Source organism: Haliotis cracherodii, unplaced genomic scaffold (genome assembly GCF_022045235.1).
Source record: "Haliotis cracherodii isolate W230 unplaced genomic scaffold, xgHalCrac1.p SCAF_8, whole genome shotgun sequence".
NCBI lineage: Eukaryota > Metazoa > Mollusca > Gastropoda > Lepetellida > Haliotidae > Haliotis > Haliotis cracherodii.
The window spans coordinates 12181342-12207107 of record NW_027266341.1 but is presented as its reverse complement, the minus strand read 5'-3'; the positions used below and the strand labels follow the sequence as shown (position 1 = coordinate 12207107).

Below are 25766 nucleotides of genomic sequence, written 5' to 3'. Positions count from 1 at the left end.
CTTGTTGCTTATCATGCCCTATGGAATGAAAACCTACTCTGTCTCCAACGTTGACAGGGAGCAGTTTACGCAACACCACGTGACAACATTTATTTTGTGTTCAATACGTCAAGATTTCGAGATCCGAAAAGATAAAGGTCATCAACGGTCCAAACCTCACGACGTTTATCAAACACGAAGAAAAGTTGTCCTAAAGGGTTTTTTTTCTAAAAGTTGTCGACAATGTTCAACCCATCAGTGACTATTATTGTCCTCCTGGCAGTCATGAACGTGGTGTCCTGTGACTGTCCCAGCGGCTTCCTGCACCACGACGACTCCTGCTACAGCCTAATCCGTGTCCAAGCCTCGTGGGCGGAAGCGGCCGTGTACTGTCAGGCTATAGGCTCCCACCTGGCCTACGTGGACACGGATTCCGAACAAACATTCCTGGAAGGTCATCTCAAAAGAGAAGAATCTACTATAACGACTGATGGTGTCTGGATCGGAGGCTTATCGTACCTGACGCAGAACGACTGGCTGTGGGGGTTTCAAGGTGATATCATTGCACCCACCCATTGGGCACCGGGGATGCCGGACAATACCCATCAGGATCAGTTCTGTATCATGATGTATAAGGCTACGTCGTTTCTGTGGGACGATGTGGGCTGTTTCACCAAGCAATATTTCATGTGTGAGCTGGCACAAGCTACCTCGCCTGGAATAGTAGTTGGAAAGTGAGGTCAGCTTCTTCGTTAGTTAAAGAAATAGTAACACTATTTAACACCTTCAACTAACTTTGATTTGACGAACTTATGATTAATAATGTGTAAAACCAATCGATCGTCATGCCGAAGGCCCGGGTTCGATTTCCCACATGGATACAATATGTGAAGCCTATTTCTGGTGTCCCCCGCCGTGATATTGCTGGAATATTACTAAAAGCAGCGTAAAACCATACTCACTGACTCACTCTTCACAGTGTCTCTCGTAACAAGGAATTGCCTGTGGAAAGTTTGATAAGGACAACAAACTGGTTTTTATTCCCCTGAAGTGCATTATTTTAAAATTGGATTGGATTTAAAAGGGTTTTTGGAAGTATACAGGAAATATCACATTAACACACTGCATGTCAGAGAAAACTGAAGCTGATGAACCAGCTGACAGACGCATGTTCTTGTCGTAAAAGGATTATTATGTATTTGTTTGTTTTTTAACGTACAACCGGGATACTACTAAGTACTGATAAACATGTTTCTCAATATGTGAGGATATATATGTCTGTGTCTGTATACGAAACTACCTACTATATATGATAATTCAACACTATCTACCTAGTACAGTATGGTATATTATAAGTAATAAACAATAACTACCTACTACATGGTATATGTTATATCAAATCAACAATACCTCCTAATGTATGGTATACTTTAGCAAATCAACAATATCTACCTGCTATGTCGTATATTAGAGCAACTCAACAATATCTAACAACTATGTGGTATAATTTAACATTACTTACCTTCAATATGGTATATTGATATAACAAATCAACACGTCAAACTTGCCATGCAAAAAAGTCTTTGAACTACAGGAACACGTCTTCATGGTAAACGCGACACATATGTAAATCATGCTTAACATCTTTTTATCAGTAAGCATAGTTTGGGAGAAAAATGTAAAGTGCACTTTTCATTTACCTCTGTATTATTATATGACTTCTTGTCTGACCTTTTGTACATACCAATATATCACCCGTGAAGATCGGGGCTAGCTTTATGCTTAGCAAACCATTCTTGTAGTAAGAGGCGACAAAAAGGATTGGGTGTGGTCAGGCTCGCTGACTAGTTTGATGCATGTCATCGTATCCTAATTGCATGGGTCGATGATCATGATATGAATCACTGGATCGTCGGGTCCAGACTCGATCATATACAGACCGGCTTCATATAGGTGAAATATTTTTCAGTGCGGCGTTAAACAACAAACTGACAAATCATATGAATATAAGCGACAAAACTATTTCCAAAATCATTAGAAATATCGACTAAAAGCAGAGTCCATTGATCGATTCTATATATCATAAGGCGCCGCGATTCGCTGTGCAGAGTTGCGTCCCTTGGGCACGCTAGAAACCTATGATTGTGGGGTTCAAATCCCGGTTCGCTCCGATTGTTTCTAGGTTTGTAAGCACCATACACGTGCTCGTGGGTTTCACCGAAGTGGTAAACGTCTTAGACCTGCATCACTTCGGGCTTTCCTCCAACATTTAGCTGACACGCTGTGATATAACTGGAATAATGTTAAAAGCGGCGTTAAACCCAACTCACTCATTCACTCACTCACTATGAATAGTTTCAAAAGGTGATTATACCAGATGTTCGCGAAAAGATTATCTCGGGAACCTAGTATGGTAAGGCGAAATACGAAATTGAATCCGACATTATTTTTGTTACTAGTGCTTCAAAATTAAAAAATGTCCACCTCGGGTCTAACCTAGAAAATATTAAAAGGTTTGCTAAGGAATGTTGTAATCCTGATCAAACAACCTTTGAGCAAGAGTCGAATGACGCTCTTTGAAATATTCCCAGAAAGAGCGACTCACATTGATCGGATGTTCGGTGATTTGGTCGATCATCGTATCCCGACGAAGTTGCTCATAATATCAACCACTGGTTTGGCGGGTCCAGCCTCGTTTATTAATAGGCCACCACGATATGGATGGAATAGTGCTGCCTGCGGCGTTAAACAACATTCACTTTATTGACTTGTACCTGACACTTTGCAATGAATAAATAAAAATTAAGTCCAAAAGTCCAACTTGTCCATATTTATAATTCAGCTTATTAATGCCACTAAAAACTGTCTTCTGCTTCAGTACTTAAAATAAGAGACGGTATTGTTGTTATTATCAGCATGGTGTTAGACATCTAATTATCTGTTGTTTTATCTGCTCGAGAGCAAAAAGCTCCTGAATGATTCAAAAACTTTGGCCTCAAGTACAAACATTTATCATATAATGGATAGGTTTCTCGGCAGGATAAAGCCAACGGATAAAAACGATATCCGTTTGGGTCATATGCGGATAGAGATGCAAATATCAAAGGTCAAGCAGGACTACTTTCACTGTTTATAAACAAACATGGCGTCGCCCTCGTCATTCGGCGATCGAGTCAGAATTAACCATCTGGAATCTGGATAAACTACAGGGATAATTGCTATCATTATCAAAAGAACAGTCTAATATACTGAAAATCAGTGTCTAACTGTGACGTAGCTAAGGCATTTTATAAGTTTTGGCAACTTTGGAGATATAAATTTCGAAACAATTTTGCAAGGGCACGAGGCCTAGCCAAGCGGGATCAGTAGCCATATCTGGGCTTGTAGACCTCTGCGGCTTGAAACCTTCTCCACAAATAAAAATAGTTGGATTTGGCCGAAATATGTTTGAATCGTTACCTTTCTTTCGTTTTGTCGCTTTGTGTACAAGTGACTACGCTTCTTAACGTTATGACAGGACAGACCGACTGTCAACAACGTCTGACCGTGGCCGTGACGTTTCATAGACTAGAGTTAGAGTAGCTTCCCTTTGACAAGGGGCAGTTACTCTACTGGGCAGACTGATGGATTGCCGCGAAAGACAATTAAAAACAACTGTTGTTTTGCGTATATGTTGCTTCGCCACTGTATAAGAAACAGATTTCAGTTGGAACTATATTGGCAACTGTCACTGTCCCATCACTTACCCTGTGACGTAATAAATATTAATGCGCTCATTCCAGGAAAACTCGCAATATTTCGGTAATGTTTGTGAGAGAGGAAACGCGATTTTAAAGCACAGAATTAAAGAATGACATTATATGATAAAGAGGTTATCACGCTTGTGTGTTTGGGGATGGTAAATATCCTGTATTAGGAATAAACACTATGTATTTAGCTCGCCAAGGCTCGCTAAATACAATGTTTATTCCTAATGCAGGATATTTACCATCCCCAAACACACTCGCGTGATAACCTCTATTTATGCGGATCTCCATCTATCATGTCCGGACAGGGGGCACGGGTGGCCCAGTTGTCTAAGGCGCCGCGATTCGCTATGCAGAGTTGCGTCCTTTGGGCACGCTGAAACCTATGATTGTGGATTCGAATCCCGGTTCGCCCCGATTATGTTTCTAGGTTTGTAAGCACCATACACGTGTTCGTGGGTTTCACCGAAGTGGTAAACGTCTGAGACCTGCATCACTTCGGGCTTTCCTCCCACATTAAGCTGACACGCTGTGATATAACTGGAATACTGTTAACTCACTCACACTCACTCATGTCCGGACAACCCAAATAACAAAATGATAACTTGTCACTGACAATATAGGGTCGTGTTGAGAGTGTTGTTACTGCGTTCGGAAAGGTAAGATATTATCAAGAGGTGAAAATACTCGTTCAATGTAGAATACCAGACATGTCAGCGCAATGTTCAATGAGTCTTCGTCGCCATATTTTCTACTCAAAGATAACCTAATCAAATAAAGTCGACCGCAGGGACAGCTAAAATAATTACAAGCAACGTTACACACAATTTATGTTACACAATCATGCACAAGCTGTATGGTGTGATCATCATCTTGGTGGCAGTCATAGATGTGGTTTGGTGTCAGTCCTGTCCCAGCGGCTTCCAGCACCACGACGACTCCTGCTACAGCCTCATCCGTGTCCAAGCCTCGTGGGCGGAGGCGGCCGTGTACTGTCAGGCTATAGGCTCCCACCTGGCCTACGTGGAGACGGCTTCGGAACAAACCTTTGTGGAAGGTTATCTCAAAAGAGAAGAATCTACTATAACGACTGATGGTGTCTGGATCGGAGGCTTATCGTACCTGACGCAGAACGACTGGCTGTGGGGGTTTCAAGGTGATATCATCGCACCCACCCATTGGGCACCGGGGATGCCGGACAATACCCATCAGGATCAGTTCTGTATCATGATGTATAAGGCTACGTCGTTTCTGTGGGACGATGTGGGCTGTTTCACCAAGCAATATTTCATGTGTGAGCTGGCACAAGCTACCTCGCCTGGAATAGTAGTTGGGAAGTGAGGTCAGCTTCTTCGTTAGTTAAAGAAATAGTAACACTATTTAACACCTTCAACTAACTTTGATTTGACGAACTTATGATTAATAATGTGTAAAACCAATCGATCGTCACGCCAAAGGCCCGGGTTCGATTTCCCACATGGATACAATATGTGAAGCCTATTTCTGGTGTCCCCTGCCGTGATATTGCTGGAATATTACTAAAAGCGGCGTAAAACCATACTCACTGACTCACTCTTCACAGTGTCTCTCGTAACAAGGAATTGCCTGTGGAAAGTTTGATAAGGACAACAAACTGGTTTTTATTCCCCTGAAGTGCATTATTTTAAAATTGGATTGGATTTAAAAGGGTTTTTGGAAGTATACAGGAAATATCACATTAACACACTGCATGTCAGAGAAAACTGAAGCTGATGAACCAGCTGACAGACGCATGTTCTTGTCGTAAAAGGATTATCATGTATTTGTTTGTTTTTTAACGTACAACCGGGATACTACTAAGTACTGATAAACATGTTTCTCAATATGTGAGGATATATATGTCTGTGTCTGTATACGAAACTACCTACTATATATGATAATTCAACACTATCTACCTAGTACAGTATGGTATATTATAAGTAATAAACAATAACTACCTACTACATGGTATATGTTATATTAAATCAACAATACCTCCTAATGTATGGTATACTTTAGCAAATCAACAATATCTACCTGCTATGTCGTATATTAGAGCAACTCAACAATATCTACCAACTATGTGGTATAATATAACAATTTAACATTACTTACCTTCAATATGGTATATTAATATAACAAATCAACACGTCAAACTTGCCTTGCAAAAAAGTCTTTGAACTACAGGAACACGTCTTCATGGTAAACGCGACACATATGTAAATCATGCTTAACATCTTTTTATGAGTAAGCATAGTTTTGGAGAAAAATGTAAAGTGCACTTTTCATTTACCTCTGTATTATTATATGACTTCTTGTCTGACCTTTTGTACATACCAATATATCACCCGTGAAGATCGGGGCTAGCTTTATGCTTAGCAAACCATTCTTGTAGTAAGAGGCGACAAAAAGGATCGGGTGTGGTCAGGCTCGCTGACTAGTTTGATGCATGTCATCGTATCCTAATTGCATGGGTCGATGATCATGATATGAATCACTGGATCGTCGGGTCCAGACTCGATCATATACAGACCGGCTTCATATAGGTGGAATATTGCTCAGTGCGGCGTTAAACAACAAACTGACAAATCATATGAATATAAGCGACAAAACTATTTCCAAAATCATTAGAAATATCGACTAAAAGCAGAGTCCATTGATCGATTCTATATATCATAAGGCGCCGCGATTCGCTGTGCAGAGTTGCGTCCCTTGGGCACGCTGAAACCTATGATTGTGGATTCGAATCCCGGTTCGCCCCGATTATGTTTCTAGGTTTGTCAGCACCATACACGTGTTCGTGGGTTTCACCGAAGTGGTAAACATCTGAGACCTGCATCACTTCGGGCTTTCCTCCCACATTAAGCTGACACGCTGTGATATAACTGGAATACTGTTAACTCACTCACACCCACTCATGTCCGGACAACCCAAATAACAAAATGATAACTTGTCACTGACAATATAGGGTCGTGTTGAGAGTGTTGTTACTGCGTTCGGAAAGGTAAGATATTATCAAGAGGTGACGTGAAAATACTCGTTCAATGTAGAATACCAGACATGTCGGCGCAATGTTCAATGAGTCTTTGTCGCCATATTTTCTACTCAAAGATAACCTAATCAAATAAAGTCGACCGCAGGGACAGCTAAAATAATTACAAGCAACGTTACACACAATTTATGTTACATAATCATGCACAAGCTGTATGGTGTGATCATCATCTTGGTGGCAGTCATAGATGTGGTTTGGTGTCAGTCCTGTCCCAGCGGCTTCCTGCACCACGACGACTCCTGCTACAGCCTCATCCGTGTCCAAGCCTCGTGGGCGGAGGCGGCCGTGTACTGTCAGGCTATAGGCTCCCACCTGGCCTACGTGGAGACGGCTTCGGAACAAACCTTTGTGGAAGGTTATCTCAAAAGAGAAGACTCTACTATAAGAACTGATGGTGTCTGGATCGGCGGTTTGACGTACCTGACGGAGAAAGAGTGGCAGTGGGGATTTCAAAATACCCGAATCGCCAGTACCTTCTAGGCCCCTGGAGACCCCAATAACGACGGCGGCAGCCAGTGGTGTCTGATGTTGTACAAGAAGGGCGACTACCGGTGGGACGACAATGAATGTCATGAGAACGAGTTTTTCCTGTGTGAGTTGGAGCTCATTCCCCCATAAATAGTGGAGAAATAACATTCCAATCGGAACATTGGAAACTCCAAGAGTACATTGGAAGAAAGTTTGTGTGTCCCTAGAAATATTCCTTTTCTAATATTAATGTTCGTGTTGCCCCTTTTGATATGTGTCTTACAATGCATATTTAGTAACTGATACATTGATTGGATCGGTTACTCTGGGCGTTTGATCATTCCTAATATGCATGTCCTTCGCGAATGCTTAGAAAGGACATGGTAAATTTTATTATCACTGTTTAATTATATAAGTTGATGTGAATAGTCCACAATGACTCTTACGAAAACAATAATGCTAAATGGGTTCAATAGCATATTTATCTTTCCATCATAGAACGTTTATGCATAAAGTTGTCGACTTAACAAGCCGTTCTGCTTTTGCTCGAATGGCACATCTAAGGACTATTTGATCGCGTTCTTTCCATTTATCTGATGTATTTGAAACCAGTGTTGACACACCATATCTGTGATACCGCCTTCATAACTACTCTGTCAAGGCTAACACATTATCCCATGGTTATCCTTTGACCTGGAGTTGAGTTTCTTTGAAGGTGGTGCTTGATTCCTTTGAAGGTGTTGCTTGATTGCTTGATTCCTTCTGAAGAGGGTGCTTGATTCCTTTCAAGTGTGTTCTTGATTCATTTGAAGGGGTGCTTGATTCCGTTGAAGGGGGTGCCTGATTCCTTTAAAGATGGTGCTTGATTCCGTTGAAGGGGGTGCCTGATTCCTTTGAAGATGGTGCTTGATTCCGTTGAAGGGGGTGCCTGATTCCTTTAAAGGAGATGCCTGATTCCTTTGAAGGGGGTGCTTGATTCCTTTGAAGGGGTTGTCTGATTCCTTTGAAGGGGTGCTTGATTCCTTTGAAGGGGTGCTTGATTCCTTTGATGGGGTGCTTGATTCCTTTGAAGGAGGTGCTTGATTCCTTTGAAGGGGGTGCTTGATTCCTTTGAAGGGGATGCCTGATTCCTTTGAAGGGGTGCTTGAAAAGATAATGTAAGGTCTATTTGCCTACTTCTTGAAGTGTTTTTCGCACGATCTCCGGGCTTGTTTTAGGGAAGACTTTTGTGGTGCTCCTGTAATACTTTATATATCACCTAAAGTGGTGTCAAATGGTCACTGCTTAAAAAAGTGTGTGTGTGTGTGTTGGGGGGGGGGGGGGGGGGGGGGGGGTAAAGAATGGAGAATGCTGCCACAGAGGTAAAACAATACAAGCAAATTAATGTATGCAAAAGCATGCACATTTTATGTCGACAATGTGGCACGTGTGGTCCAGTCGGGTAAGGCGCGACGATTCCCTTTCCAGAATCGCCAAAACCATAAATATCAATCATAGATTTGTCTTGGTTTCTAGGCCTGTCGCCAGACCGGTTGGTTTCACCAAAGTTGTACACGTCCAATACCCCGTTCACGCACACCATTTACTCACGTAAGTAAGTTTGCACGAGTGTTCTAAACATACGTGTGCATATGTAAATGTACTATGCGTTCATATGAAAATTAACTAAGGTGTATAAATAAAGTATGTAAATGGTGTAAGGCAGATATATTAATCGATCTGTTCACGACTTTCAACACGAGAAAAGGTTGTTTTCCAATCAAAGTCGAATAGGAAGAGAGTTTACCAGACAAAACTCTTCGCATGAACCAACAAGTGAGCGATTTAATCTGGACTCCCTGAAACTCAAAGAAAACTATGGCAGCTCGGGATGTCTGCATTAAATTAGGTATAGCAGTATACTGAATAGCATCAACTTCAGAATACAAATGTAATATTTGGGATAACACTTTCAAAGTAAAGTACAGATTCTAGCACTTTTTTGGGTCGAGTCCCATCCGGGCTTCGAACCCACAATCAATGATCTAACCTACTCAGCCACCGAGGCTTCCACAAAATGAAAGTCCGACAACTCGAAGTCTAGATCACGTACTCTGTGTACCCCTCTGACAGGTGTAAATTGGCACGGCTCTCAAGGCCGAAAGCTATGAATCCCAGATGGGGCTCAACCCCAAAAAGCACTAGAATCTGTACTTTACTAAGAAAGCGTTCTCCCAAATATAACATTTGTTACATTTGACCATATTCTAAATGCCATTGTGTGTTCATAGATTTCGGCCATGGGAGCCGTGCCAATTTACACTCGTCAGGGGGGCAGGAACTAAATGGCCGCCAAATTGCTATTTTTCTGACCTTTTGTTAACCATTTTCTGCAATAACTGGAACCAGGCAAGGAAAAATGACAAAAAAAAGTGTCTATACCTGTGTTTTGAAGGTCAGAGAATATGATGAGGACATATCTGAAGTAGTTAGTAGTTAACAATACTTATGAATATGCAAATCTGTGGCCACCGTGACAAAATAATTTTTGCTCCAATTTCCCTGTAAAAAGGCAAGCAACCTTACACATTAAGCGTCTTTCCCTAAATTTTGAGGGTCGGGCAATGTGATCAGTGATAACCCAGGTACTTAACTAAGCAAATGAGCTACCTACTTATAAATTTCACAACAATCCATGTATCAAAGCTCAATGTTCAGGTTCCTGAAAATACTCCTGATGCTAATCAGGCATGACTGGGTAATTGGTCTCACTCACGAATGCCTCGCAGAAGATTTTATGGATGAATGGTGGCTGTTTAAATTCAAAATAAAAAAAATCTATTTTGCAGACACAGAACAGTCTGTATATTAGTTTTAATATGTATATCCATGGGTACTTATACCATCTACAATTCTTCATCTTATAACTTAAGAACAATATATACTAATTTTCAATCTCTAAAGTTTGCTTTGACGTGATGAGATGATTGTAATAGATAAAGCTCATTTTTAATTTCAGTTGACCTTGCTTTAATGTTTTATTATTTTACACTCATGTTTCCAATTACCACACCAACAAATAAATAATGTTATAATTTTTCCTCTTGTCATTAATAGATATCTGCTTTGCGCAATGGTATAAATTTATTTTACTTGTGCATGTGTACTAGTACTAGATTACACATGCATGACAGTTTAGCACATAACCATATGGAATGATTGTGGGGTTAAATGTATATTTATGTCATGATACAAATATTTGATTCTAAACTTGTCTATTATATCTAATAGACTTCATATTACAGGTGTCTCGAGGTACTGTTGAATGAAAATCAGGATATATAGCTATAGCATTGGTTGAATGGGAAATAACTTGTCAACATAACATATGTTGCTACAACAAGAAGATACACCTAACGTTTACATCCATTTGTATAGCATATACATTGTGGGGTAGTCAGTGTGATTTGTTGTTTGTTGGGACAAATCTCTGTATTTTACTACTATTTTAAAAGCATGAGTATCAGAATTATGTAAGAAATGATGGATCAATGAGTGAACACCTGTGATGACTCAAAGCACTATTTTTTGTATAAATTATGGAACACATTTTACAAGGGGCAGAATAATATGCGTAAATCTTTTATACCAAACTGTGATGACAGGTGTGTATATTGTACTGATTGTGTGAGTTACTGATTGGTTGTTGGAGGCAAAGTATGAAAAGCATTTGTTATATTTGAATGCTGCAGTAGTTAAGGCGTTGTTATGGGAAATAACAAGGTTATAATAATAAGGTTGATAAATAGAACGCGTTTGCATTATGTCACTGATGCGATGTTACCCCAGACTGACAGAATACCTCGCTGTGTTCTGAGGTTAAAAATGCGGGGGTATTATACCGTTTTTCATGGCGCTTTTCCTGCTTTCGTTCATCGTCACTTGGCGGTTTAGTTGAAGACAAATGTTGATATTCTAAACTAATAATCACCACAAAATATGTGCCTGTCTGTTAAACATATTCAGTAGAAAACGACCTGTTTTTTTTGGATAGCCGTGCAATTTGGTAACATTTTGACTTGGCGCCATTTCCACTAGTTGTCACAGCGCACATTGATAGGGAACCAGCCCTGAAGCGACAGGTTCGACCGTCGCTTGAATCATTTCAAAAGGAGAGCTATTGCCCTTTGGAACAAGAAGATCGCCCGTTAGTTGCACGACTCCAGTGTGAGTGATAATTCTGTAAAACTGTCTTGACTCTAGGATAGATCTGAGAGTAGCCTACTTACACAATTTGCTGTTGGGAAGTAAGCTTCGTTCATATTCGTTTTCGTTTTCTTCAGGTTAATTACAGAGAAGAACATCAATTGAATGACCTAGTCAATTCAATAAATGTGTTGCGTAGTTATATACAGAAATTCGTAACTTTATGCATAATATGACATTCAAGCTTCATAGCTTTACAACCATCTGACTACCGTATTTGACGTGAGGTGAAATTGGGTTCAATGTCTCGTCCAAAAGTATTGCACTTATATAGCGACTTGCATGCATGAGTGCGTGTGCGTGTGCATGTGTGCGTGTGCGTGTGCGTGTGCGTGTGTGTGTGTGTGTGGCTGCTTGTACTAGTCCGAACTGATGCCGATTTATAGTGCTAGTTTACTGAGATACAATTCTGCAGTTTAACATGACTACCCCACTCAGACACAGAATACTGAACCACGGACCTTCCTCTCTCTGGGCGGACACGTCTGCCACTGGACCGGTCCTATCTTATTTGAACATAGCCTTAATCGTCCATGGAGGTAAGATCATAGAAACATCATTTTTTGTAGACATTGTAGGCGGCCTTAGTACCATGACTGTATGGTTTAAGTTAATTAAACTATTCAAGTAAAAGCAATTCGTAACGCAAATGTCACTTTCAGAACGCAGGCCCTTTTTATATCTCAGCATGGAGAATGTCATTACCATAATTAACTTTACATTGATTCAAGTTGCTGTAGAGATAGAGATAGGGTCGTCTTGAAGAAAGGGGCCCTTGTTACACACAGACTGATAACAGTTCAGCTTCCCAACGTCCTTTCCATGTGACACGACAGACCTCGCTATCGGCTCTGGTAATCATGTCACATCGGATTTAAGATTTCAAATGTCACAAACAAGACACATAGTGTAGCTCACCTTGTTTTATGTAAAGTTGTAGCACGGGTATATTCTGAGACACAAGGGCGATCTGACATATTAAAACAACAGGACACACCAACATCATGACATACAACAACATTCAGAGACACAACAGTAATCCTGGGCAATACATAAGTGGGACACACTACAATCTAATGACACACTACAAAATGCAGCTGTAAGGTGAGAGACTACGACAATGAGGAACACCCATCACTGTAACACACTACAACTTGAGCTGCCACAACAATCTACACCGATCTTACACGCCACAGCAATCTGAGATAAACTCCCGTATGCATATCCGTTCCTGGCACACCTAACGTTTTAGTATATCAGTCGGAATTTCAGAGTGTCTATGCATACAGGTAAGGTGAGTCATACATCGCGTCACCGTGAGACGCCTCAACACTAGGAGACACTACAACAATCTGAGACACAACAGAGAATATATGACACGACAGAAGTATGATACACTACAAGTAGGAATAATGCTGTTGGAGGCCTTTTATTGAAAAGTAATAACACTAATTCGATATGTTGGGTCTTTTTTAACGAAGCAAAAGCATGTGCACTTTATGGTGACATTCACACTTCAAGCATACTTAGAGTATTATGGACACATCGACATGGAACACCTTAAAGTTCCAATATTCTGAGTCCGAACAACATTTACATCAGTACATGTAAATCAATAAACTGTCTTCAATGTTGACTTTCACTTCACTTGTACATACAGGGGGAACATTTTGCAAAGTGTATTATCAATGAACCAAAGGCATCTAGACATATATTGGGTTTTGTATCCATTCAAGGGCAAAACAATCTTGGAACGTTCGCAAAGTAAGTTTAACGTGAAATACATGATTACTTAAATGCGTATCTCCATCTATCATATCTAGGCAACTCAAATTACAAACTTATGACTTGTCACTGGTCATATTATTCGTGGAGAGTTTTTATATTGCGCTCGCAAAGATGAGATCTAATCAAGCGGGGACATGAATATATTCGGTCAACGTAGGATAGCCGACATGTTGGTGCAACGTTCAATGAGTCGCCATACTTCTACTCTACTCTAGATATGCACATCAGATTAAGCCGTGGGCGGTGACAAACACTGAACAATTACAAGCAACATTACACACAATGTCTCGGAGTGTTGTTTCATAAACACGATGTTGAAGCTATCTGGTCTGACCCTCATCCTGACAGCAGTCATAGATGTGGTTTGGTGTCAGTCCTGTCCCAGCGGCTTCCTGCACCACGACGACTCCTGCTACAGCCTCATCCGTGTCAAGGCCTCGTGGGCGGAAGCGGCCGTGTACTGTCAGGCGATAAGCGCCCATTTAGCCTACGTCCAGACGGCTTCGGAACACAACTTTGTGGAAGGTTATCTCAAAAGAGAAGACTCTACTATAAAAACTGATGGTGTCTGGATCGGTGGTTTGACGTACCTGGTACAGAACGAGTGGATGTGGGGATTTGAAAATACCCGAACCGTCAGTACCTGGTGGCTTCCCGGGGAACCTAATAATGATCACGGTACCCAGCTTTGTCTCATGTACAAGAAAGGAGCGTACCTGTGGGACGACAATGAATGTCAAGACTCGGAGTTTTTCTTATGTGAATTGGAGCTCGGCTCTACCCCTCAAATAGTTGGGAAATAACATTCCAGTCGGAACAATGGAGACTCCACGAGAACATTGGAAGAAAGTTTGGCTTTGAATAAACAGTTATTGTGTCCCAAGAAACAATGCTTAACTAATCTTAATGTGTGTTTTGCCTGTTAAATATGTGTCTTACAATACATATTAACTGACCGATGAATTGACTGGAGCACTTACTCTGATCATGCCAATGCATGTTTGTAACATAAATAGCAACTGATCATTTGACTATCCACAGACTTCGCCAATGCTTACAAAAGGACATGGTATATGATATTATTGTATGTTTCTGATGAATATATGTTTCCGACGGTGATTATTTCAACTATTGTTTTTGAAAATATTTGCTTTTGAAAAATGTGACAAAGAAACAACAAATCATATCATATTACTCTGTATATCATGTTGTTATATACACTCACGTAGCCGTAATGATAAGACGAGACTTTTGTTCCACGCAGTCTTGTTGAATTTCTCAACGTTCTTTTTAAGGTAAAATTAACAATAAACCATACGCAATATGCAGTCCTTATCCCTGTGATGCTTGATTTAAAATTGCAATGGCGTAAACAAGACAGACTGTGAAGCTTACCTCATTCCTAGATAACTTGTAGCACGTGTATTACACATTACATACCCTCGGCCATTTTGAGTCGAGATTACAACAATGTCAACACGACACCAATGGTTGTCATAAAACAAAAGCATGTGAATTGCATGACGACACGCGGTTGTCAAGTTGGCTGAGGTGCCGCGATTCGCTGTGCCAGAACAAATAATATGGGATTCGCCTTGATTGTTTCTAGGTTTGTAAGTAAAACGTCTAAAACCTGCACGCATCAATTTGGGTTTGCCTTCCACATCAAGCTAACACGCCTTAATATAATAGGAATACTGTTCAAAGCAGCGTTGAACAAAACTCACCTACTCACTCATGATGACACACTGCGTAAGGACACATCGTCGTATTGTAAATAGGTAAATTTTACGTTGAACAACCAAATATAACCAGTGTGCAGCAAGCTGCATTAGTCTTACATAGTGCCCCCTAATACTCTATCATACAGATCAGCGTGCATTCACATAGATTATATCCTCGGCACCAACGATACTATGCTGATAAATAGAGGATATGATATGAGTGTTCATGTCATACTATGTTAACCACAAGAGTGTCTAAATTCCGGAATTTAGACACGAGTTGGGTAAACATAGTATGACATGAACTCGAAAATAATGTTCTATTTATTACCGAAGAAGATGTGTACATATAGAGACGAATTTTAGTGTTTACCTGTAAGGATACTAAGTCGCAACAGCAGCGGAACTACAATTTATCGAATGACGTCAAAATTCTTCAGCTATGACGTCGTTTCTAGTGTGACGTCATTCCGACATTACGTCACAATAAGATTCGAATGACGTAAACAATGTCGTCCGGATGACGGAAATAATACACTGTTGTCTCCATAGAGAATACTACACTCATTCTTGTTAGATACCATTTTTACGAAACGAGTGGACTTTCTCTGGTATCTGACCGAGCGAAAGCGAGGTCAGATACCAGAGAAAGTTCACGAGTTTCGTAAAAATGGTATCTAACGAGAATGAGTGTGGTATTTTATTTATTACCCACGTTAAATATATATTTAAGTGTAAATACATAACAAATTTCGTTCGTTGACAGACCAAACTGAAACCGGTTGCAAAATCTGGTTGCGCATGAATATTGATATATGACCAAATATGGGCATTGTTGACATGTTTATGCATACGCATTAACAACATGCGCCTGCTGTTCTGTTTGCAAACAAACCAGCACCGACGCTCAAGATCCTTTTGGAAGAAAGTCTTCAACTTATGGTAATTCAAGCGCCATGTTGTAAGTACGCAGGACACCGATAAGAAAATTTGAAATGTAACATTAGCGCCGCGCTTTGAATATCGGACCAACAGTCGGTCACACTGCCGGGGTCCTGTCTGTGCAATCAAAATGGTTCGGTTTCCTTGATCTATCAGCTGAATTTATATCATGTTCGTACCATTTTGGAAGAGGGAAATCAGACTGTTCGCCAAAGACATTCATGTTAACTGTACCACCCTTTACTGAAGACGTGAAAATCAACAAACTCAAGTCTGCTTGCATGGTAGTGACAGCTTTGAAGGGCAAGGTCGCCACCGGAATAAGAAAAGACAACCGCGATCCACTCACAGCGTTTTACGCTAGAGATAGGGAATGTTACTGTTCACATTTGGGATGTTTGGGGCCACAAAATCAGAAGTGAGGCACACTTCCACGGAGTTTTCGAATGATTTTTATCGGAACTGTGAACTTTAAGTGATCTGGTCGTGCTGTCGTGTTCGTTCATTCATGAACAACACCTACCGAAACAGCGCCACAAAATACGCTTCAAAGGGGACACCGATGGCACAACCGGATCATCCCAAGTAAGTCTAGATATCTGTCCAGATAGTTTAAACAGACTTCATTTCACCACGCTTATCCTTTTACGTTAAATCAAATTGAAAGTTGCGAAAATGGTCGGGTGCGTCACGCTCAAAGGACGCGCTCGATCGGCAGTCGTACATTGTAAATCGATTTATAGATCTAGCTCGATTATACGTCCGTAGGAGCTCTATGCATAACTTATATTGAAGGCAAACCGAATTTGATGCGTGTGACTATCTTGTTTGGTTTAATAAAGTGTTTGTAAATATCTCTCGTTCTCATGAATTTCTTCAGTTCTGCCTTGTAATCGCAAAATGAATGACGTCTCGCGATTTTTTATGAATGAAAAAAGTAGTCCCGGTGTGACAGAGGTCACGGTTATCCAATCAAAACGAATAAAACAAGGTCAACCTTGTACGACACACGTGTGACGTACGGATTTAGTATCTTACCACCTGTATCTTCACCACGTGGGTAATAAAGACGTGTATCACCCAAGATATGACATATGATTTTTACGAACCCCGATATGTTTGCCCTCGTAGGTAATAATTAGGTAATATCACACTAAATGATGGCTATATAAGTCAGAATGAAAATCCCCAAGCCTTTGTCGATTTCATCCAACTAAATAATATAACATAACTATGTTATAGCTGTAATCATACCAGAACTCTCACTTGGGGCCTTATTTTTATATGAATACGGAAAAACAACCTTTTGGCCATGGTGTTTGGCTGTTCTCATACTTTATTCTGACTGACACAGAACACAGGGAGTTACCTGTCATGAATCACGGTGGTGTATATCAATATCAAATCTGTATTTTTTACAGACAGCCTTTTGCTTCATTGCAGGGGAATGCGTTGTGTTTAATAGGTCAAATAAAAGATAACGACAGTTCACGGATTCGATACACGTTGAAAGGTGTATTTTTCTACAATATGCTGAAAATGTTTAACTCATCGGTGAGTATTATTGTCGTGCTGGCAGTCATGAACGTGGTTTCCTGTGACTGTCCAAACGGCTTCCTGCACCACGACGACTCCTGCTACAGCCTCATCCGTGTCCAAGCCTCGTGGGCGGAGGCGGCCGTGTACTGTCAGGCTATAGGCTCCCACCTGGCCTACGTGGAGACGGCTTCGGAACAAACCTTTGTGGAAGGTTATCTCAAAAGAGAAGACTCTACTATAACGACCGATGGTGTCTGGATCGGCGGTTTGACGTACCTGACGGAGAAAGAGTGGCAGTGGGGATTTCAAAACACCCGAATCGCCAGCACCTTCTGGGCCCCTGGAGACCCCAATAACGACGGCGGCAGCCAGTGGTGTCTGATGTTGTACAAGAAGGGCGACTACCGGTGGGACGACAATGAATGTCATGAGAACGAGGTTTTCCTGTGTGAGTTGGAGTTCGGATCTTCACCTGACCTAGTGGGGAAATAACATTGAAGTCGGAACAAAGGAAACTCTACAGCACAGCACGGAAATTGACGTCGGTGACACTTACTGTGTTCCCAGAAACATTTGTCGAATTGTATCTGTGATTACTGTGTAAGTTGTTCGATATGTATCATATATAAATATATGTAATTTGCCAGTACCTTGATTAGATCAGTAACACAGCACACGTCCATGCTTAAAATGAACAGCATCTATGATAATGTCACTTATTAAAAAGTTCGATGTATTATTAAATTAAATGAATTCAACGCAATCGTTCTTTCATTTCTCTTTACTTCCGCTGGGAGTTTTGTTTATGAACTCGAGGAATCTAACTGTTTTGTCTGCAGTGATGAAGAATTAAATGATATTTTGAATTGTGAAATCACTGAACCAGAAATTTTACATGCTATTAATCATTTGAAAGATGGTAAGGCGGCTGGTCCCGATGGAGTTCTACCAGAAATGATAAAGTGTTGCAAGGGTAATTTTCTTCCCTATCTAGTTATATTATATAACGCTATTTTGCATAGTGGTAATTTTCCTGAGGATTGGGCTCGAGGTTTACTTACTCCCCTTCATAAGAAAGGCAGCAAATTTGATGTTAACAATTATAGGGGTATTACACTTAGTGATGTATTGGGTAAAATATTTACTTTTATTCTTAATAAACGGCTTACTATGTTTTGTGACATTTACGATAAGATACCAGAGTCTCAGGCAGGTTTTAGGGCTGGATATAGCACCATTGATAATATATGTGTGTTGCAAAGTCTAATACAGAAATACTTGTCTAAAGCTAATGGCAGATTTTACTGTTTATTTGTTGATTTTAGAAAAGCCTTTGATTGTGTAAATAGAAAATTGTTGTGGTATGTCATGTTAAATAAGGGTATACATGGAAAGGTATTTTATGTCATTAAAGATATGTATTTAAAAGTGAAATCGGCTGTAAAGTTATCAAATAGCACAGCAACTTGATCCTTTGAAACGCTAAGTGGTGTACGCCAAGGCTGCACCCTTAGCCCTATATTGTTCTCTTTGCTTATTGTTGAATTAGAATCAATGTTGCAGTCCTCCGGGGAGAGGGGAATATTTGTGAGTCAAGAATCTCTAGCCATTTTGTTGTTATTATATGCCGATGATTTGTGCATAATTGATGATACTGTAGTTGGTCTCCAACGAAAACTTAATATCCTTAAATCTTTCTGTACTAAATGGTGTTTAGAAGTTAACCATAGTAAGACTGAAATTTTAGTTTTCAGAAATGGTGGAAAACTTAGGAGTACTGAGAAATGGAGGTTTGGAGATGTTAATGTTAATGTATCTACCTATTATAATTATCTATGTTTGTTATTTTCAAATCGGCTGTGTTGGACGACTGGTATCAACTCTCTTGTTCAGAAGGCAAATAAGGCTCTGTTCGTTGTTAAGAAATTACAGCATTGTTTGAAGAACATACCCGTACATATACTTTTTAAAATATTTGACATTCAAATTAAGCCTGTATTATTATACACTTCAGAAATATGGGGCTATTCAAAAATTGCAGCAATTGAAAAATTTCAGATTAAATTCTGTAAATTTACTATTGGAATTGGAAGTCATGTTACAAATGTTGCTGCCCTTGGAGAATGTGGTAGATATGGCTTATTTATTGATTATCACAAGAGATGTATTAAATATTGGTTGATATTGTTATCTTTACCCAGTTATAGATACCCTAAGCAATTTTATTTAATGCTGAAATCTTTGGATTACCCACTACATGGGTAACTTGTGTCAAAAGACTATTATTCAGTTATGGATTTGGCCACGTGTGGATTTCGCAGGAAGTTGGTAATGAGACCCTCTTTATTAATGCATGTATTCAAAGGTTAAAAGACTGTAACCAACAGGACTGGTATTGTAAAGTTTGTGAAATACGTAAATTATCAATGTATAAGGAATATAAGTCATTGCTAACAGTTGAAAAGTATCTTTGTGAAAGCACAAGCCGTCATTATAGACATATGTTTTGTTTGTTAAGAATCGGCGAGTTGCCATTGATGGTAAATTTAGGTAGAAGATGCGGTATAGAGTACTGTAATAGGCAGTGCAGATTTTGTAATTTACAGGAAATTGAAGATGAGTTTCATTTTATGCTTGTCTGCCCATGTTACAGATATTTAAGAAATAAGTATTTACCTATTTATTACTCTTCCAATCCTACCTTATTCAAATATAATACACTATTATCTTGTAACCGCACTAGTATTGTAACTAATTGTGTTAAGTATATACTGGAAGCACTTGCAATCCGAAATACTGTCACTTAATACCCTCTGTAATCTGCCTCATACTGTATTTTTCAATGAGTATTTGTACGTGGGCCTATGGCCTTTATACTGAAATAAAGAATTAACTTAACATCATAATGCATAAAGTCATTGACATTATCTAATGTTTTGCTTTTGTCCAAAGTTCACCTTAAAGGGCAATGGGAAACGGGATCTATGGTGTAACGTCGCTTCGAATTGGCGTGTTGTTGGGAGGTAACATTCGTTCATATTTGATTACTTCAAAATTTGTTTTTGTTTTCGTTTTCATTACAGACAAGAAAATGATTTGTATGACCTGGCCAATTCAATAAGTGTTAAGTAGTTATAAACGAAAATCCAAGCTTCATAGCTACCACACTTTTACATAATCGTAACCATTCATAGAGATAAGAGGGTGGAAAAAACTTCTGGTTACCAATATAAAGAGCGTCTTTGTAAAGACCTCGAAGTGTATTGATTAGAATATTCAAGTGAATACCATTCGTACCACTAATGTCACTCTGATAACGCAGGCCCTTTTCAATCTCAACACTGGGAATGACGTCACCATAGTTGACTTTACATAGTGGGTGAGTGAGTGAGTATGGTTTAACGCCGCTTTTAGCAATATTCCAGCAATATCACGGCGGGGGACACAAGAAATTGTACCCAGACTTTACATAGACTCACGTAGCTGTAGAGATAGGGTCGTGTTGCAAAAGAGGTCTTTATTACACACAGACAGTCACACAGTTGAAATTCTCATCGTACTTTCAAAGTGACAGTAACACACGGACCTCGCTATATGCATAGGTTATCACGTGATATCGGATTTAAGATTTCAAATGTCACAAACAAGACACATAGTGTAGCTCATCTCATTTTAAGCAAACTTGTAGCACTGACATCTGACACATTAAGACAACGGAACATGACATACTACTTTCAGAGATTACAGTAGTCTTTGGCACTACAACAATTTCAGATACTACAACAATTTGAGGACTACGGCTGCCTTAGACGATACAGCAATGAGAGAGATTACATCAATGAGAGACGCCTCGTCACCTTAAGACACTACAACAACTTCAGCTGCCACAACAATCTTCACCGATCTTACACACGGGCACGGCCGTCTAAGGCGCCGCAGTTCGTTGTGCAGTGTTGCGTCCCTTGGACACGCCAGAAACCTATGATCGGGGGTTCGAATTGTAGTTCGCCCCGATTATGTTTCTAGATCTGTCAGCACCATACCCATGCTCGTGGGTTTTACCAATGTGGTGAACGTATGAGACCTGCATCACTTCGGGCTTTCCTACCACATTAAACTGAAACGCCGTGATATAAATGAAATATGTTTCTCAATGCCAGCATATTCGTTCCTGGAAAACTTTGTGTTTTAGTATATCAGTTAAAGGTTCTAAAGGTTAAAACATTCCAGTCGGAACATAGGAAACTCCAAGAGAACATTGGAAGAAAGTTTGGCTTTGTGGACAACAGTTATTGCGTCCCTAGGAACAATGCTTTTCTAATATTAATGTGTGTTTTGCCTGGTACAATACATATTTCACTCACCGATGAATTGATTGGAGCACTTACTCTGGTCATCCCAATGAATATTTGTTGTTTAACGCCGCACTCAGCTATATTCCATCTATATGACGGCGGTGTAAATAATCCAGTCTGGACCAGACAATCCAGCCTCGATCCACGCAATTGGGATACGATTACATGCATCATCTTACGACAAGCATGCTTGTAACGTGTATAGCATCTGATCATTCTGGACATGCACAGCCTTCGTCAATGTTTACAAAAGGACAAGGTATATGATATCAACACGATAATTAAATAGATCGATGTATTACCTTGAATAGTGATCCATAATGAATAATACCGAAACAATTCCTTTGTTCTTGTAACTGACAACCTCAAATACTTTTTGCAAGACAGTTAATTCTTATTAAAAGGCCACATTAATCTTTGTCAGGTAACAACCTCAGATTTATTGTAGCTATTGATGGCAATAAAAGCTTCTTCTTACAAAATTCGAAGTACACTGTCATCTAAGAGAGAAAGGGTCTTACTTACAGAGTTCCAAAATGCTCAATCATAAGCCGAAATTATCTGAAGTAATTAAGATTATTGTTGAGTGAATTAATGTATGAATCCATGCCATTCAGTTCTGCTCCATGAAAATGAGAACAGGGCACGATGTGTGGAAACAGCCTGTGTATCTGTCTGCAGTGTTGAGGAAACAAAAACACATCAGGTATAGACGACTGCCTCCTTGGTGTTGTGGATAGGGCGTGAGCCCGTAGAGCGCCCGACCGGGTCATACCAACGACGTCAAAAGATGGTACTTGTTGTTACCCTGCCTGGCGCTCGGCATTAAGGGGACAAAACTAGGGCTGGTTTGGTATTAGTCCAGACTAGTACAATCAGCCACAAACGCCCACACACACTCACATACGCATACTCTCTATGTATGTCGCTATATAAGTGCAAACTGGCGCAAACAAGTTAATTGAAACAAATTGTGAGAGCCATCGTTTCGGTAAGATGATTTAAATCGGTCGTTGCAAATTAAAGGTCGTTCGTGCTTTTGCGATGGAAATAATCTCTGTACAAAGTCCAAATTTCAACCGTTTCTCTTGACGCAATGAATTGTTGACATTTAAGTCAAGGAAATGATAAGACAGTCACTACAATGGAGGTTAGATAGAGGATATGTCATATGTCGAGTGAAATATCATGTTTCTCTCATCGAGTGACGGGGTGAAAGGATATAGTTTCACGAGTTGTGTAGCCACAAGTGATAATAGTTCCTTTTTCCCCGTCACGAGATGAGAGAAACATGATATTTCAGGAGACACATGGAATATCTTATTTATTATATACTTTTTGTGTTGATGTCTAGCGGAAACTTAAATTATTTCATTTCAAATGTGAAACCTTTAAACGTAAATTCCCCCTATCTATCACACAGGGACGGTTCACCACCCTGTGTATTTTGAACTAAAAATGTAGTTTCGTGTTTGCTAAAAATTCAACAGTATAAACAAAAGTAACCAAAAATATTTAGGGTCACGAAAATTCTGTATCGTACAAATAGATATGATTATATACAAAGTCGACTTTAACAAAAAAATATTCTTGAAAACTACGAGACCGCTGTTGGAAGCGAAAGAATATACGCTGGTCAAGTTACAAAAAAAGGCGCTTTGCAAACGAACAGTCTCGATTGACGAGTTAATTGTGAAATTTACAGTTTATAACGAACCATTTTCAAGAGAATAACAAACTGCTTGACACGATAGTAACTCCCCAAATGACCATCTGACATTATTTTGCTTCATCAATGTGGAACTAACGTAAATAGGTAGTCAACAGTTTGTGTACAGGCCAGACACTTATGGTAAAGGGAGACAATTTGAGGGGAGGTAACTCTTGAATGACAATAGTTTCATCAAATTGTTATGTTCACAGCAGTGAACTATTAAGTGTTATGTTCACTGCAATGAAAATATCACTTTTCTCAACTTTGGACAACTCAGTCTTTCACACTGAAGTATGACATGTAATAAAGCAAGGATCCAAAGGCTGGAGTTACCATTCAGAGATCTACCCTCAGTAACATAACGCCCTCGACAGTTTCAGTGACTGACTTGCCTAAATCACGACAACAATGTGGATCCCGTCCGTGACTGTTTTTCTCTTCCTAGCTATCACGACCAGGGTTTCAGGTGAAAATTGTCCCAGCGGTTTTATGCGCCACTTTGATTTCTGCTACAGTCTCATACGCTTCACTGCTATATGGGCGGATGCTGCCGTGTACTGTCAGGCCATAGGTTCCCACCTGGCGTACGTCGAGACAGCTGCTGAACAAACCTTCTTGGAAGGGTATCTCAAGAGAGAATCTTCAACAATACATTCAAGTGGAGTCTGGCTGGGTGGTTTGACGTACTTGACAGAGAACGAGTGGCAGTGGAGATTTAAAGGGGGTCGCATCACCAATACCTGGTGGTCCCCGGGAAACCCCGATCATGACGGTGACCAGTTTTGTCTCATGTTGTTTAAATCACAAGCGTTCAAGTGGAATGATGCTGGGTGCAGCTACGGACATTACTTCCTGTGCGAGTTGGAGCTCGAAGATGCGCCTAACATAACAGGAAAATAATATAACTGTTACACTAAGGATCTGCGAGTTGCGATATAATTCTACTTAGCAGGCAATACTGGACACTATCCTGTACACAGTAAATATGTGGATGATTGATTCCGAGTTTGGAATACGACATGCGTGTTTTGAGAACTGATGTGTCGGATTCGCCTTCGAATTATGTCTTTTATTGTTTAAGCTTCCACATGTATACAATATATCAGTTATAAAAAGTATTGACAGTATTTACAGTTTCGATAGATATTCAAAGATTAATCATTCACTTTTTATTCGTTGAAACCATCTGTGAAGGACACTCCGTTTCCATTTTGTTTCACAATATTGTTTACATTGATAGCTGTCGCTTTTTTCATGTCGCATCGGAACCTTTAAGGGTGCCGCTCTGTTTGCGTGAAGAGTTTACAGAGAAAATAAAACTTCCTGGCTAGCAAAGTGTCCGGAGTAGCTGGGTGTTCATACTAGCGTGGTTTACGGATTATTGGGGTTTCCATACTACCAAGTTTTCTGGAAAAATTCCGGATTAGCGAGGTTTCTGGACTAAAGGGTTTTTCACTGTGTAGTGAATGTTTGATATATCAGGTATTTATAATGTAAGATCAAAGTCAATGGTCACATTCATTGTGAAACTATTCCTTACATACGGAAAATCTCAGACATGGGTAAATTTAAATAATTTAGTTAGGATATAATCCGATCAATGTCTATCAACTTTGAGGAAGAACTCTTGTAAAATTCGCATGTACATATACTACAATACCACATGATAACGTATGTAATATGTTTTGGATCAGATGGCCTTAAAACAATATATCATTACTTGGTTGACATCTCTGGTGATTCCTGTCGTTACTTACTATGGACCGCCTCCGTGGTCTAGTGGTAGAGCGTCTGCCCGGAGAGCGGAAGGTCCGCGGTTCGATCCCCGGCCGCGTCATACCAAAAGACGTTAAAAGATGGTACTATTTGTTACCCTGTCTGGCGCTCGGCATTGATGGGCTAAAACAAGGACTGGTCGGCTCGGAGTCAGTATACTGTGTCTGAGTGGGGTATTCATATCAAACTGCGGCATGGTATCTAGTACAAGCAATCACTCAAACACACACACGTACATGTACGTCGCTATATAAGTGCAATAATCTTGGACGCGACGTTAAACCCCATTTCACCTCACCTCACCAACTTACTATGACAGTTCCATGGACTAGTAGATAGACCGTCTCCCTGGAGAGCGGAAGATCTGTGGTTCGATCCCCAGTCGCAACATATTAAAATAAAAGCGACTTAACATTTGTT

At 40.0% G+C, this 25766-nt stretch overlaps 5 protein-coding genes and 1 pseudogene across 5 annotated transcripts; all 6 read left to right on the top strand.

Moving 5' to 3' along the window:
• Positions 1-222: 222 nt before the first annotated feature.
• Positions 223-717, top strand: LOC139449776 (perlucin-like). Its single transcript, XM_071231306.1, has one exon. It carries the CDS (start codon positions 223-225, stop codon positions 715-717), a length of 495 nt encoding a protein of 164 aa, XP_071087407.1.
• Positions 718-4568: 3851 nt separating this feature from the next.
• On the top strand, positions 4569-5066 carry LOC139449775 (perlucin-like). Its single transcript, XM_071231305.1, has one exon. It carries the CDS (start codon positions 4569-4571, stop codon positions 5064-5066), a length of 498 nt encoding a protein of 165 aa, XP_071087406.1.
• Positions 5067-6936: 1870 nt separating this feature from the next.
• Positions 6937-7428, top strand: LOC139449779 (perlucin-like; annotated as a pseudogene).
• Positions 7429-13532: 6104 nt separating this feature from the next.
• LOC139449777 (perlucin-like) lies at positions 13533-15210 on the top strand. Its single transcript, XM_071231307.1, has one exon. It carries the CDS (start codon positions 13608-13610, stop codon positions 14097-14099), a length of 492 nt encoding a protein of 163 aa, XP_071087408.1. The 5' UTR covers positions 13533-13607; the 3' UTR covers positions 14100-15210.
• Positions 15211-17127: 1917 nt separating this feature from the next.
• LOC139449774 (perlucin-like) lies at positions 17128-18234 on the top strand. The gene has a single exon (XM_071231304.1). It carries the CDS (start codon positions 17247-17249, stop codon positions 17991-17993), a length of 747 nt encoding a protein of 248 aa, XP_071087405.1. The 5' UTR covers positions 17128-17246; the 3' UTR covers positions 17994-18234.
• A 5744-nt stretch (positions 18235-23978) lies between these two features.
• On the top strand, positions 23979-24470 carry LOC139449780 (perlucin-like). The gene has a single exon (XM_071231308.1). It carries the CDS (start codon positions 23979-23981, stop codon positions 24468-24470), a length of 492 nt encoding a protein of 163 aa, XP_071087409.1.
• Positions 24471-25766: the final 1296 nt, after the last annotated feature.

Bases quoted from the DNA above. Each gene is read 5' to 3' on its own strand.
- LOC139449776 (XM_071231306.1), top strand. From the start codon at position 223: ATGTTCAACCCATCAGTGACTATTATTGTCCTCCTGGCAGTCATGAAC.
- LOC139449780 (XM_071231308.1), top strand. From the start codon at position 23,979: ATGTGGATCCCGTCCGTGACTGTTTTTCTCTTCCTAGCTATCACGACC.
- LOC139449777 (XM_071231307.1), top strand. From the start codon at position 13,608: ATGTTGAAGCTATCTGGTCTGACCCTCATCCTGACAGCAGTCATAGAT.
- LOC139449775 (XM_071231305.1), top strand. From the start codon at position 4,569: ATGCACAAGCTGTATGGTGTGATCATCATCTTGGTGGCAGTCATAGAT.
- LOC139449774 (XM_071231304.1), top strand. From the start codon at position 17,247: ATGAATACGGAAAAACAACCTTTTGGCCATGGTGTTTGGCTGTTCTCA.